The sequence below is a fragment of the Lutjanus erythropterus genome, chromosome 15 (genome assembly GCF_056507025.1).
Source record: "Lutjanus erythropterus isolate fLutEry1 chromosome 15, fLutEry1.hap2, whole genome shotgun sequence".
In the NCBI taxonomy this organism is placed as follows: domain Eukaryota; kingdom Metazoa; phylum Chordata; class Actinopteri; order Lutjaniformes; family Lutjanidae; genus Lutjanus; species Lutjanus erythropterus.
Genome location: NC_139331.1, coordinates 33,725,776 through 33,740,468, shown reverse-complemented (window position 1 = coordinate 33,740,468; position 14,693 = coordinate 33,725,776). Strand labels below are relative to the sequence as shown.

At 39.4% G+C, this 14,693-nt stretch overlaps 2 protein-coding genes across 3 annotated transcripts in view; one reads left to right on the top strand and one right to left on the bottom strand.

Annotated features, from left to right (window-relative positions):
* Positions 1-578: 578 nt before the first annotated feature.
* Positions 579-4,905, top strand: adat2 (adenosine deaminase tRNA specific 2). Its single transcript, XM_084737597.1, has 6 exons — positions 579-885; positions 1,312-1,416; positions 2,778-2,928; positions 3,058-3,164; positions 3,422-3,494; positions 4,789-4,905. The coding sequence occupies exons 1-6, from the start codon at positions 790-792 to the stop codon at positions 4,845-4,847; spliced, it is 591 nt and encodes a 196-aa protein (XP_084593723.1). The 5' UTR covers positions 579-789; the 3' UTR covers positions 4,848-4,905.
* Positions 4,906-13,073: 8,168 nt separating this feature from the next.
* aig1 (androgen-induced 1 (H. sapiens)) overlaps positions 13,074-14,693 on the bottom strand; it is a 32,319-nt gene continuing 30,699 nt past the window's right edge. For both annotated transcript variants that reach the window (XR_014771964.1, XM_084738124.1), the window contains one exon: positions 13,074-13,655. Coding sequence is in view for 1 of the 2 variants with exons in the window: in XM_084738124.1 (XP_084594250.1) it covers positions 13,636-13,655 (20 nt within the window). In the remaining variant the exon portion in view is untranslated. The remainder of the gene's footprint in view (positions 13,656-14,693) is intronic.

The following is a 14,693-nucleotide window of genomic DNA, read 5'->3' as shown; positions in this document are numbered from 1 at the left end:
AAAAAAATAAATAAATAAAATAAAAAAGCCTATTAATTCAGACTAAACACATTTATTTCTCATTTATAATCTAAATATCGAAAATGTGTAGAATTTCAATAACATATGTTAATATAATACAAGGTGATGCAGAAATGTCAGTGTTCATTTATGCACAAATTAGCTCTTTCCAAGATTTATAAATAGTGCATATTGTAAAATTGGATCGTGATGATTTGTCATTTTTAAAAGATGGGTCCGTCCCTGGAGGAAAAAAAAGTTTGTGAAACACTGCTCTGCACTTCATATAAATGAAATCAGGAATGTAAAACTTAAAGTTTGCCTTTGATGCACTCATTTTAGCCCTTATAGTGGGCTGAAACTCTATTGCATACTTTGTAAAAGCTCTGTAATGTTAAAAAATTCCGCCTCAAGTCAGTCAATCCTTAAAACATTGATGTCTGTCATTGCTGGAAAAAAAAATGATACGCTAAATCAAGCCTTTATTTTGTAAGCAACATACACGTTTTCCGGTTTACATCCAGCCAACTATAATCGGCTTGATGCATCGAAAACATCGGCATGAACGTGGTGGAGATGAGCGGCGCCATCGCATCGGGGTTCGATTGTTCACGTCTGAAGTCGGTCCGTCCAGTATTATCTTCCCCTACCAGTCACTGTGCACGGCACGTTAAGTATTACTAACACAGAAGAAACTGTAACTTAAAAACTGAAGAAATAAGATACAAACCATGATCGTATGCGAATAGTCTGACTGTTGTTAAGTGGAGTTACATAGCAGCAGTTGCCATGGGAACAGAGGAGGGCAGTAAAGCTGATTCGGCGGAGAGTTTCTATCCGAGCGATGAGGAAATAGAGAAATGGATGGACAGCGCTTTTGACATGGTGAGTGTTTAATCTCACAAACGGTCATTTAATCAATTTATTCATTTACACATATATATTATACACTTATTATTTTTTTTCAGGAGTGCTCCAGTATATTTTAAACAAATTTTTCACAATATTGATTTTTTTATTATTATTATTTAAACTGTCTCCTAACAAGTCTGAAACTGCGTGACATGTATCCATAAATTATATTTTCTTGACAGAAAATAAATGGACATTCAATTAGTTTTAAAAAAAGGTGCAAAATATTTGCTTTTCACGTCTTTCATATAGTAAAACATTCATGTAAAAACAATTGGCAGATTGATTATGAAACTAATTGTTAATTTCAGCCCAAATCTACATTTTTCTGTGTAGTATCTTTGTGTTCAATGCTTTCTGACTGCTCCATGTTCACCTGATGTAAATGTGTTTCTGCAGGCCAAAGATGCTCTGCAGAACGGAGAGGTGCCGGTTGGATGTCTGATGGTCTACAGCGATCAAGTCGTGGGGAAGGGACGAAATGAAGTCAACGAGACCAAAAATGTAGGAAAGATTAAAGAATGTGCTCTCTGTTTGAACAAACTACTGTTTTTTTTTTCTATTTTTATGTCCAAAAACTTTAGATTTAGCTCCATGTAGAAATTTCATTTCAGTAAAAACACAAACTTGTGTAGTCACCAATGTTACACCCACAGCAAGTCCTGAGCACAAGGAATGATAATCGAGGAGGTAAGGAGTAAAGAGTATTATTTATGATAGAAGTTCAGCTTTACAGTTCATATATATACTTCCCAGCAGAGGATACACGTGAATATTTTCACTACAAAGCGGGCTAGACAGAAGAATAAACCCCCAAAACAAAAACACAAATGAAAACAGCACAACAGAAGGGCAACTAATGCATATATGTGTATGCTTTGTCTAGACCCACATTACATAAATCAATTTTGTCCTGTATTGTTAAATGTTAGAGAATCAAATTTAATAAAAAGATTGTTATGTGGGGTGGAACTGCTAGCTCTAACCAGCCCTCCTCCTTTATCCGGGCTTGGGACCGGCAAAGTGACCCAAAAGAGACACTTTGGCAGAGTTACTGGGTTTTTTATTTATTTATTTTTAACATTTTAAACTATTTTTTACACTGGACAATGTCTATGCTGTTTCAGGTATCCATTGTGTAAAAGCAATAGAGTGTCTAAGTCATGCCCCCTCTAATTCACCCCATTGGTCCTAAATTCATAAAAAAACATGACTGATAGTCCATGGCGAGAGACAATTTTTTCTTTGTTCTATTTGAACTGTACCACAGATCACACATAGATTTTTTATCCATTTTAATATAATTTTACAAGTTTTTACAAATGAGAATCTTTGTGTTTTCAATACCTTACAGTGAGCCGTATATATATATCTACAGATGGTGTGGGTCCTTTTCCATGAAGGCTGCCATGTTGCATCGTCATGTTTCTGTTGTAGCCCAGAACAGTGGCTCTAGAAAGAGCTGCTCACGTGTTGCATGAGTCTCACACCTATCTTAGGTTCTCCCACTCGCAAGGGGAGAGTGAGACAGGGTGTTTGCGATCTGTAAGCTCACCACAAGATGGCACTAAATCCTACACAACGGACATTTATAAAGCAGCCCTGGAACAATAACTCCACATTTGGTGTAACAATTTGGGGCAAGTCAATCGTACTTAAATGAATCGCTATTAAACTCAATGTGCTTTACATTAAAGTACATAGGGGAAATATCAAAGTGTGTTTTTCTTGACCACAGCAAATACACTGTTTGCTGGAGCTAAAAGGTGAATTTTCAGTGGGAGTTTGCCTAACCCACCTTTTCCTGTGTGTGTGTGTGTGTGTGTGTGTGTGTGTGTGTGTGTGTGTGTGTGTGTGTGTGTTAGGCCACTCGTCATGCAGAGATGGTGGCTCTGGACCAGCTCCTCGACTGGTGTCGCCGCAGCAACCTTGATGAGAGCAGCGTGTGCGAACGAACGGCCCTGTACGTCACCGTGGAGCCGTGCATCATGTGTGCTGCAGCTCTGCGCCTCCTCAGTATCCTGCACCAACCTCTATGTGTGTGTGTGTGTCTATGTAAAATAACCTATTTTGCGTCTATAAAATTCTGATATTGTGAGAAGTGTAGTGTGTGTTGTCAGCTGTTGTTCCTTCATCAGCTGTCAGATATCCCTGTGGTCGTGTACGGCTGCAGGAACGAGCGGTTTGGAGGCTGCGGGTCAGTCCTGGACGTTTCCTCTGCAGACTTACCTCAGACTGGGACCGCATTCAAGGTCTTCGTTTGTCCCCGCCGTCTTTCTGTGTTTGCTATTTTCTATCTGAGTGTGTGTCGTCCTTGGAAAGCGCTACACTGTGCCTGTGTGGGTGTTTTCAATCCTAAAATCTGTGTGAAAGTCTTCTCAGCAGACTGGAGGCTGTTACAGCAGCAGATAAATGCTCATGGTTTAGGAATCATGGTTGTAAAATGTGGCTGTCCACATACTTTTGGCCTCATAGTGTGTGTCCTGTGTGTGTCTGTGTGTGTGTTCAGTGCGTTTCAGGTCACAGAGCAGAAGAAGCTGTAGAGATGCTGAAGACTTTCTACAAACAGGAGAATCCAAACGGTGATCAGAAACTATCTCCTCTTCTTCTATTTCATCATTTTTATTTCTCATTTATGATCTTTTCTCTTTATTTTCACCTTTTAATTTCATTTCTTTTAAAGGGAGAGTCCAAATTTTTTAAAGTGTGGTTGTATGAGGTACCTATCTACAGTCAGTGTATCAACTACAGCAGATGGAGGTCGACACGCCTCCAGTTTGGAGAAGCAGCAGGAGTTCCCTTGTGGGAAGCTAAACAATGTCCTGCTGTTCAGGGTCTGCAGCAAAACCTATTTTAACCACCTAAAAAAATCAATATTGAGAAGTATACAGTATATTTAGAACATTTTCACCTCTTTACTTTGCTGTCAGACTAACTTTTCTGATGGGAAACCAAAGTTAGAAACCAAATATCTCTCTCTCCAAACCAGCTAGACTCTGTTGATAAAACAGTAGTTTTAGCTCACAGAGCAGTGGGGTTTCTGGTCTATCGGTTAGCTTGTTTGAGTCTGTGTGACTTCTGTGTTGTAAAGGGCTTGTTCTGGTTCACCAAAGTCACACAATAATACAAACAAACTAAAAGATCAAGGCAGTGGTAGACCTGCAACTTCTTTATTCTGTGAGGTAAAAATCACTGGTTTATCCTATGGAGTTTGGAGAGGACGATATTTGGACATTTCCTGTCAGAAAAGGCTGTCTGACAGAAAGGTGCAGCGGTAAAAATATTCTAAATATAGCATACACATAAACTGATAATACAACCCCACCTCAAACAATCTGAACTGTCCCTTTAATCTTCACTAAACCATCATCTTTCCTCTTTTCTTTTTAGTATAGTTTTCTTTTTTTAAGATAATTGATCCCACACCAGGGAGATTTACTTATTACTCAAGTATCAAAAGTACAAGTAGAAATGAGTTGAGTGATAAACAGAATGCAGATAAAAATAAAATAAAATACAAAGAATAAAAATCTAAAATATGAATTAAAAAACTCTACTCTGTGAGCAGAATAGTTGCACAAGTGTTGTAATACACACATGGTGTGTAGCATTACAGCAAGAGATAAAAAATATAGAGATAAATATTGCAACGTAAAAATAAAAAAAGGATAATTGCATGGAGAGTCTTGTTGCACAGGATACAAGCAGCAAAATTCACTGTATGTTTCTCATGTCCTTTACTTTTCTCTTCTTTTGTCTTTTTCCATGATTTCTTTACTTTTCATTTAACTTAACTGTTCTTTTTTGTTTTACATGTCTTGCGTTTCTTTTCTCTTCTTTTTTCTAACAGGATTATTTACTTTCTGTCTGTTTCAGCCCCAAAACCCAAAACTAGGAAGGACTCGTCTTTACCAGACAAATCATCTGTAGATTAAGTTTTTATATTTCTTTTTTGTATTATTTTTTAATGTAATAAATGACACTGTAGATCTATTTTTGTGTGTTGCTTCCAGTCTTCTTCCAACATTGGTTGTTTTTCAGTCATTGTGCCAGCAGGGGGCGCAGTAGACCAGCTGATTCCCCATTGAGGAACCGCGTCTGACTGAACATCCACACAGGAGAAATGAAACTGTTGCCGCTTTCGAGTGATAAACCTCACATCTCCAAAACATCAGCTTTTTCATGAAAAGCAACACAGAGTCGTCTTGTTAGTCTCACATTTTATCCACTGCATCACAGGATTCTGCAAAAAAATAATCGGCATTAGAAGGTCCAGATATTTGGCAAAGTGAGTGCTAAACTTAATCCAGTTCAATGTCGAATCTTCTTTTTCCTCGTCGGCCATCTTGAATTTTATTGTTCATAACAACTCAGTTCTGTTTGTTCTTAACTGTAACACAATCCACTTCCTGTTGTTTTTCTGAGAGTGTGAGAAACTATTTGTGTGTGTGTGTGTGTGTGTGTGTGTGTGTGTGTGTATCAGCGCTTCTCAACAGGAGTGACCTTCATGATTGCTCATAACAGACACACACATACAGTGACACAATTCAGTGTCTGTGTGCCGTTTCACTTCCCCTCAGACACACATATACTGTGGTGTGTCAGAGTGTGTGTGTGTGTTCGCGGTGTCTGCAGCTGGGAGGAGTTGAAAAAAACTGTCTGTAAATATGTGTGTGTGTGTGTGTGTGTGTGTGTGTATGCTTGCAGGAGTGTGTGTATGAGCCGTATGTCAGAACAGTGTGAGTAAATCTGTGTGTGTGTTTGAGGTGTCCTGCCGTCTTTCTTCTCTCTCAGCGAGTCCAACGAAGCAGAGGAGACACTTTGTCTTTCACACATTGTCTCTCTTTTTAGATTTTTCTTTTTTCTTTTCAACACTTCCTTCCTGTCTTCCTTCCTTCTTCTAGTGACTCACAGCTTCCTTCCGTCCTCCCCCACTTCCTTCCTGCTTCCTTTCTGCTTCCTTCCTTCCTTCCTTTACTCCTTTGACTTTATTCCTTTCTTTGTTTCTTTCATTGTTTCTGTTTTACAATTTTATTTCTTTAAAGGTACATTTAATTATTTTCATCTTTCAGTGGCTCATCTTATGTTTATTATTTTTTTACATATCCCCTCTCTGCTTCCTTCCCCTTGTTCCTGTTTATTTCCTCTCTTCTGACTTCCTTCCTTCTCTTCTCGTCTTCTTTTTTCCCTCCTTCCTTCTTTCTATGTTTCATAAAGCCACCACAGAAGTGCCAAAAACCACAGTTCCTCTAATTGCCACTTGAGGCTGGCTTCAAAAGTGACCCCAAGACCCCATATAAGGTCCAGTATGTCATATTTAGGAAGATCTACTTGCAGAAATGGAATATAATATTCATAGAAATGTTTACATTAGTGAATAAACACCTGGAAATAAGAATTGTTGTGTTTTATTTGCCTTAGAATGAGATGTTTATATAAAAAGCGGATGTGGGTCCTCTTTAGGATTTTAATCAGGCCTGTAAAGATGAGCCCGAAAAGGCCCAGACCCGACCCGGACCCGTCCCTTATTAGCATATTTAATCCCAATCCTGATTACAGCCCAACATTTTTCTTAAGAAGTTTCCCTCCATGTACCAAACAACAGGAGTTGGCACTTACATGGACAATACAAATTAAAGAGAAAAATGAAAGAAAGAAAATAAAATACTACAACTACTACTGCTGCTGGTAATCATTCATTCATTTTCTGTAACTGCTTATTCCGTAAGGGTCGCGGGCTGCTGGAGCCTATCCCAGCTGACACCTGGCGAGAGGCGGGGTTCACCCTGGACAAGTCGCCAGTTCATCGCAGGGCTGACACATAGACTGACAACCACTTACACTCACATTCACACCTATGGGCAATTTAGAGTCACCAATTAACCTAGCATGCATGTCTTTGGACTGTGGGAGGAAGCCAGAGAACCCGGCGAGAACCCACGCAGACACGGGGAGAACATGCAAGCTCCGCACAGAAAGGCCCTGCCCCAGCAAGCCGAGGGACCGAACTCAGAACCTTCTTGCTGTGAGGCGGCAGTGCTAACCACTGCACCACCATGCCACCCCACTGCTGGTAATAATAATAATAATAATAATAATAATAATAATAAGAAGAAGAAGAAGAAGAAGAAGAAGAAGAAGAAGAAGAAGAAGAAGACAGCCCAAACCCGACATGAGTCCATGAAATATGTGAGAAATTTGGCACAATCCGACCCAAACCCATCGGGTCTTATTTGGTCCCGTCAGGCTCTAGTCCTCTTTCACAGAGTCAAACATGCTTACAGCCTGAAACGGCAAGAAACATATTTAGTCTTGATTCAATGACAATATGGCAATATGTAACAACCACACGTCCAAATATAAGTACTCCAGTCTAAATACGTTAATAAAGAGGTTGAGTCCCTAACCCTCAGGCAGGCTGCAGGAACACTGCAGGAATGCAGGATGATCGCAACGTCATAACTTGACAATAACAAGGGACGAGTCCTCCACTGTAAGTTGATCTGCTGTTTATAACTGTCAGTTATCTGTAAAAGTTTGTAATGTAAAGTTAAGCCTGTTATGCTGAAAACAACAGCCCACTGCTCTGAAAATACTCACCCTGGAGTTGGAGTTAAGCGACTGCCTGTCTCACTGCCTGCCAAACTCCATTAAGAAATTGCTCGATTTAACTGTCACAAACATTTACGGCTTCTAAAAGATTATTACTGATTTTTTACGACTCATAAACAAACACTCAGTCATTCAGTGAACATTCTGCGTTAATTTAAACTAATAAACGGGAAACAATAACACAAGTTACGTGCCGAAAAGTGGCTGGTTGTTAGGTAGCTTCCTTCCTGCTCATTTCCTTTCTTCCATCCTGTTTCACTTCCTTCCTCACTTTCTTTCCTTAAAGTTTTTCAGTTTCTCATCATTGCTTCTTCCATTTTCACTCTTGATCATAACTTGCACAACATCCTCCTTCCTTTCTTCCTCCTTCTCTCATCTAATGCTGCCCTCCAGACAACTCAAACCTACTTATGAACTCTGTTCAAGTCAAAAATATGCCGCCAGTGTTGTTAAGAGTTGCAAAATAAAATGTGTAATGGCGTCTGTTACCTCATATGTTGTTTTTTTCCTCCTCTCAGTCATTTTATGCAAGGAGGATACACCGCTGAGGGTTCAGTTGTGTGCACGCTTGCCAAAGAAACACATCAATTTGTCAGAGTCAGACATGTTTTTGTGTAATTTTGGCTTCATGGATCTGGAACGCTTTGAGGTCGGAAGTTCGAATTTTCAACAGGGATATTCCGACCTCCAACTTTGACCGGATTGCAGCATTATTTCTTTCCCTCCATCCTGTTTGCTTTCTCAGATCAATGGTTCATCACATCCTTATCTTTATCTTTACACAGACACATGCACCACCCTTCCTCCCAAAAAACTCAACAAACAGTTTGTCACACATCAATTTCCCATAAAGTCACGTGTGCTCTCGGTGCAAATATTTCACATTAATGCATTACATTCCCTTGTTTTCTAAATACAGTTAAATCACAGATAAAAATGTGATTTTTTTTTTCGACTTAAACACGTGCCGGCGTCCAGCTCCTCTCTGCTCGTTAGCATGTAAATCTATGCTAATTAATGCAGAGCAGAATATTCCAGAATGTTTTAATGTGTCACCTCAGAGTGGAGGAGTTGACGTGTTACTGAACAGACGACACACACACTCACACACAGCAGCGCGGAGCTAGCTGTTAGGCGCTAATGAACAGAGTGTGTTGTGTCAAACTCTCCTTTCCAAACTGACAGTAAGAGGAGTCACACACACACACACACACACACACACACACACACACACACACACACACATACACACACACACATATACACGTACACACACACACATTGTCGAACTGCAAAGGGAAGTGGTGTAATATGAGATGTCATATTGTGTAAAGGTGAAAGAACAACACTGCCACAGAAAATTAAGGAGTTTATATTTCATTATTTCACTAACAAATGACCTGAGAGGAGAGGAGGGGGCGTTTGTTTTTGTGAAAAGGGGACACAGACGGGGGTTTGACAGGAAATGTTGCATTGATGTGTTTCGAGGTTTCACTCTTTTAACCTTTACAGTCTAAAGAAAAAGAAGAGAAAACTAACTGAAACGGTCTTAGACTGGGTTGCAGCAACAAAGAAGGATTTAATCTGACATTAGTTTTTATCAGAGTTTAGAAACTGTGTTTAAAATAACTAAATTCAGATTCACAGCTTTGTTGCACGATTAAAAACTAATCAGCATTTAGTAAATCCAAATTTATATAAAATAAAGTTTAATCAATGTGGAGATGTTTGCTTACTTAAATTAAAATAAATAAATAATAAATTGTACTGTTGAGACTTAGTAAAAGAAGGTGGAAAACTTTCCACTGCTCTGTATTTATCCTTAACAAAATATTAACTAGCTAGCAAACAATTTTTAGTACCTAGCTTAAAAGTTAACAAGATGTTTATATTGTTTGCTAGCCAACTAAAAAGTTGACAGAATGTTTAATGGAATTGTTTCCTCGTCCGGACGCCGTTTGCTACCATCGTCCACAGTCAGACACTCCAGCTGTTGATAGTGAGGAAACATGGGTGTCTGAATGGGGACACAGCTAAAACACCTGCGATAGCGCCCTTTTACTGACTAAGTAAATTGTCAAAACGTCATGCTGCTTGGAAGTTAAGAAATTAGACTTTACTTTAACAGCATTATGTTGGCTAAAAACATAACATGATCATTTATATTCACAGTCAAAGGGAAACTGTAGCAAAAAGGTGTCCGGTTGTGGACGCAATTACGTTATATTGTTTGCTGGCTACCTAAAAAGTTAACAGAATATTTACACTGTTTTCTTAGATAGCTAAATAGTTAGCTAGTCTACTCCTGATGGCTCCGCAGAGAATCTCTGACAGGACGACAGCGGCACTGCTATGCTCTGGAATGCATTATTTTCCATGGCTTGGCTCGCACCACAGCGGCTGGTCGCTGCACCGAGCAAAGCAGTCCACGCCAAAGTTCAACCAGGTTGGAGTCCAGTGGCGAACCCAGCGGCTTGTGTCTGAAAGGGCCTTAATTTTTCCTCCTTTAAGACAAAAATGGTGGCTGAATTAATGGAAATGGGTTTTTCGTTATTTGTCTGAAATAACATAAGTTTAAGAGATTTTCATGTTTTGCTCTATGACCCACCATTTTTTCCAAAAAAGCAACCCTTAGTCTTAAAAAGAACCCCTGATTAACCCTTTCTTCAAAAAAAGGGTTCTTCAGAAGTAAACAGTTCTGGAGGGAACCCTTCAGAAGGAACCTTTTAGGAACCTTGCCTCTAAGAGCGTAGCATACTGTAAAATACATTCATTTGTAGTTTCATACTTGATACTACCATGAAAAGCAGTAAGCAGTACATGCAGTACATGCTGCGTTTCTGTTTCCGCATACAGCTTTAGTCTTGTTCCACCCTGCTGCTCAGCGCAGGGGGAGGAATGAAACACTCACTCGTGCGTCAGTTTCTGTCCTTGCCTTACTTCTTTGTCGTGCTTTTGGCAGTCAGTCAAGTACCTTTGTTTTAGTTTTTTTTGTTGTTTTGTTTTTAACTCTCCCTTTCTTTCAGTCTTTTCAGTCATCTCTCTTTATTGTCCCCTCATTCCTACCTTGAGAAATCCATTGCATTCGTTTTTACCTTTTGTCAGCTGTTTCTTTCATTTTGTGCTTCCGTTATTTTCTCCCCACAGCCTGCAAGTTTTTGTTTTTGTCTCTTTTCACTTGTCTCTCTCTTCGATCAGTTCCTGTTTTGTTCAGAGACGGACTGCATCAGCTTCTCCTTTCTTTCTTCCTTGATATATTTGCTTTGAACCTGAGTGAAATCTCGTCCACCTGGACGACTCGGGTCTCCGTTTTATTCTGCTCTGTTTTATTTAGTGCAGAGAATGCCGGCTAATAGGGTTTCACACTAGAGAAAGCTGTGAATGCATGAGTGTTCATTTGGTGTGCTAATTGTGTTTGAAGTTTGGGTTTCCATGGTGACGGAGAGCTGGAGAAGCAGTTAATAGGAGCAGTGGCTAAATTTTAAAAAGAATTTCTCTCCCTGTTCAACACTTTGACCCGATGAGAATTAAACGGAGGCCAAACATTAACTCACCGGTCTGAAATTGTGATTATCAACTTTCCAACATGCCGCTGAAACTCACACACACACACTCACACACACACACTGATACAGGAAGTATTTAATCAGTGACACCGAATATCTTTAAAACAGACTCAACTGTCTGTTTCTGTCTCTTCTTCTCACCCTATTCCCTCTGTCTCCCTGCATGTTTCCACAAAAAGGTTTTACACTCACTTGGTGGTTTTTAGCCTTATTTTTTCAAAAAGAGTTCATCCACTCAATGCGAGATGGAAACACCTTTTCCAGCTGAGCTCTGATGTGGTGAACATTCAACTGTTTCTGCCTCGAGAGAAGAAGTCATGAACATAGCTGACAGGAGAAAAAAAAAAAAAAAAAAAGTAGGACTTCATGCATTTTTCTCTCATAGACGATCAAAGCGACTGGTTTTGTTTCTTCTTTGAGGTTAATTGGAAGTCGGAGGTGAAAAGCAACTTTACTTGAGTAGACTTTTCATGTATCTATACTTGAGTATTTATTTTTCTAACAAATGTTTGCTTTTACTCCCTACATTTTAACACAAATATTTGTACTTTCTACTCACTAAATTTTCAAAACAGGCTCGTTACTTTAGTTTTAATGCATTTGAGGGGAATTTATGATTATTTTTATTTTACTGCACTGTGACACCGCCTTCCCAACATCAAGACTGATGTCAATGTAAATGGAAGGAACAAAAACACATAGAAAAGACGACTTCTTGGTGTATCCATCAGTATATATCACACACAACAGACGTGACTACAAATAACAAAAGCTAAAAAGAAACTACATAAAAGACAACCTGACAGAAAAGACGTAAGAAGACTTAAAAAAACTTAACAAGATGAAAAAGATCCGACAAGAAGAAAAAAAGACACAAGACAAAAAAGGTACACATGATGAAAAACAAGGTAAAAGACATGACAAAAAGGACATATGTCGAAAAACAACATAAAAGACATAACAAGACGAAAAAGATGCAACAAGACCAACATTGATGTAGAAAGACACAGCAAGACAAAGAAGACAATGAGTCAAAAACAAAATAAAAGATGAAAAAGACACTAAAAACACCAACAACTAGAAGCCAATAAAAGGACAAAAACACAGAATCAAGATGAAAAAGATATTCATTAAGTTTCAGTTAGTTTTGCACAGAAACAGTCAGCAGAAACGACGACTTTTTAAATTGATACTATGAGTACATTGCAGTCTGTACTTTTTCACCTTCACTTAAGTAAAAAAAATTGCATCAGTACTTCTACTTTGCTGCATCACGCCTTAGAGGCAACTGGCATCGTGCATGAATAAATATTGATAACTAGTTTAACCGACTAATATCTCTGGTGCTGACTAGCGAGGGTGGGTCGACTAATCCAGACTGTAAAGATGTTTATTTCTGCTGTAGAGTGGGACATTTTAATTTGTGGGTCTGTGGAGAAAAACTCACGTTTGGAAACAGACTCAACTGTCCACTAAAGGAACTGCTGTCTTTTCTTTGACTGTGCTTTTCTTTGCTGTCTCTTCCTTCCTACCCGTTTGTCTCGCCACCTTTCGTCTTTTTCCATCATTTTCTTTCACCCTTTTCTACTTGCTACTTTCCTTACTCTCACATTTTACTCTCCTCTTCCTCCCCTGATGTTTCTTAATCTCTCATCTTCCTTTATCCTTTTGTTTTATTATATAAATGCATTATCATACTATCTATAAGCAGTTATCTCATTTGTTTCTCCTGCACTGGTATTTTTCAGTGTCAGACTGTACTCGTGAGCGCCGTGTGAGGCTCCGTATGAATATTTAGAATCACTTGTTCACACTTGTTTCATCAAAATAAATGAGGCAGCAGCGAGTCGAACTCGTGAAGATGCGGCGTGTTGCTCATCTTACCTCAGACTACCTCGACAGCTTCAGCGAGATCGACCCGCTTCAGGCTGGATCCTGTTTTTTCTTTTTTAGGAGAATCAAAAGTCAGGATAAGAAACAGGAAAAGTTTCCACTCAAACTTTATTGATTTTGTACCAACATTTAGTTTCTCCCATACATGTGGTGCGACTCAAAGATGAATAATAATGATGTTCAACACATTATTGATGATCAGTAGTTTTCACTGAAGCTTGAGAAAAAATTCCTTCACTTTGATTATTAGTTCATACCGGAAAAGCAGATTACAAATACAGTTCATGTGTGTGTGTGCATGTGTCATGTGCTTAGTGTGTTTTGTGTAGATGAATGTTTGTGCATTTTGTCCACTGTCCTTCACGTAACAAAGCCAGATGCAACACGGTTGCTTAGTTTCTGTCAATGAAAAGCAAGGGAAAAAAAAGTTTGGACTTTCGCCTGCATTTGTCACCTTTTTTTCTCTATTTACAACTAACAGATGATTTTCCTGTTTTTGTTATGGGTACAGTTCAAAAGTAATGGTCTGTTCCGCTTCAGAAGAGGTCGCTTGTTTTCCGCTCTTGTGCTGTCCCTGGTGGGCGGGGCACGACTCGTCCTCCTCCTGTGTGCGACCGAGGCCGACTTCGATGCCCGCGCAGTCGAGAGGAGATCACTCACCTTTGACCTTTTCTGAGAGGACGAGACAAAGAGAAAAGAAAAGAGTAAGAAGTCAGACTGAAAGTGTGTTTCTGCGTGTGTGAGCGTGTTTTAAGAGAGACCGAGGCTGCAGACTTCTTGTCTAGAAAGTCACACACACAGATTTTCTCTCTCTGGTGTGGGTGGAGTGCTACCTGCCGACTTACTGAGCAGATGGACGGGGGAGAGTTTGTGCGAGTGTGTGTGTGTGTGTGTGTGTGTGTGTGTGTGTGTGTGTGTGTGTGTGAGAGAGAGACTGGGAAACGGGGAGGCGGCTGGTCAGCAGATGCTTCATCTGTTTCTGCTCATCTCATTCTGTTTCTGTCACTTTTCCGACTGACCAACAAATCTAAGAAAAGTTTATCAATGGCAGAATTTTTAATTGCAAAGAAAAGACATTCAGGTTTTCTTCGGTTTTGAAGTGACACCTGAGGAATCCAGAAACATACTTTTTGAGCGCAAATCCAGATTTTGCGCGTGAACATTCTGCCCAGATGTTTTGCAGAGTCTGACGTCTTGACAATTAGAGACACTAGAACATGTTCATATCACTCTTTATCAGCAACCTACTTTTCACTCAGATCAGGTTACACATTTACACATAATCAAAATTACAAAGAATGTTTTTTTCTGATGCCAAAAAAAAGTTTGGGAATCATCGCACGAAAGTTATGACTATTGTCTGAGTTTTTAAGAGGGCTCTGAGGAAATGCGAGGCTCGTCCTCTCCTAGGCGGCCATCTTGGGCGGGTGTAACACGTGACTCCTCTTCCTCTCACTGTCTTTACTGCAATAATTCTCCCACTACAAATCTCTCCCTGCCTTCAAATCTTTGCTGGTGGAATAATTTTACTCAAACTTTTGTTTTGTCTTGTATCTATGTGCAGTGAACATCCGTTGAACCATTACTGCATCTATTTTTACAGTCATTTAAGGGTTTGATCTTGAGCTTTAGCCCTGTACATATGTGATTTGGAGCAGAGGCCTTCCTCTTAAAGTAGTTATATTTTGCTTTTTGGGTTTTTCCCTTTGC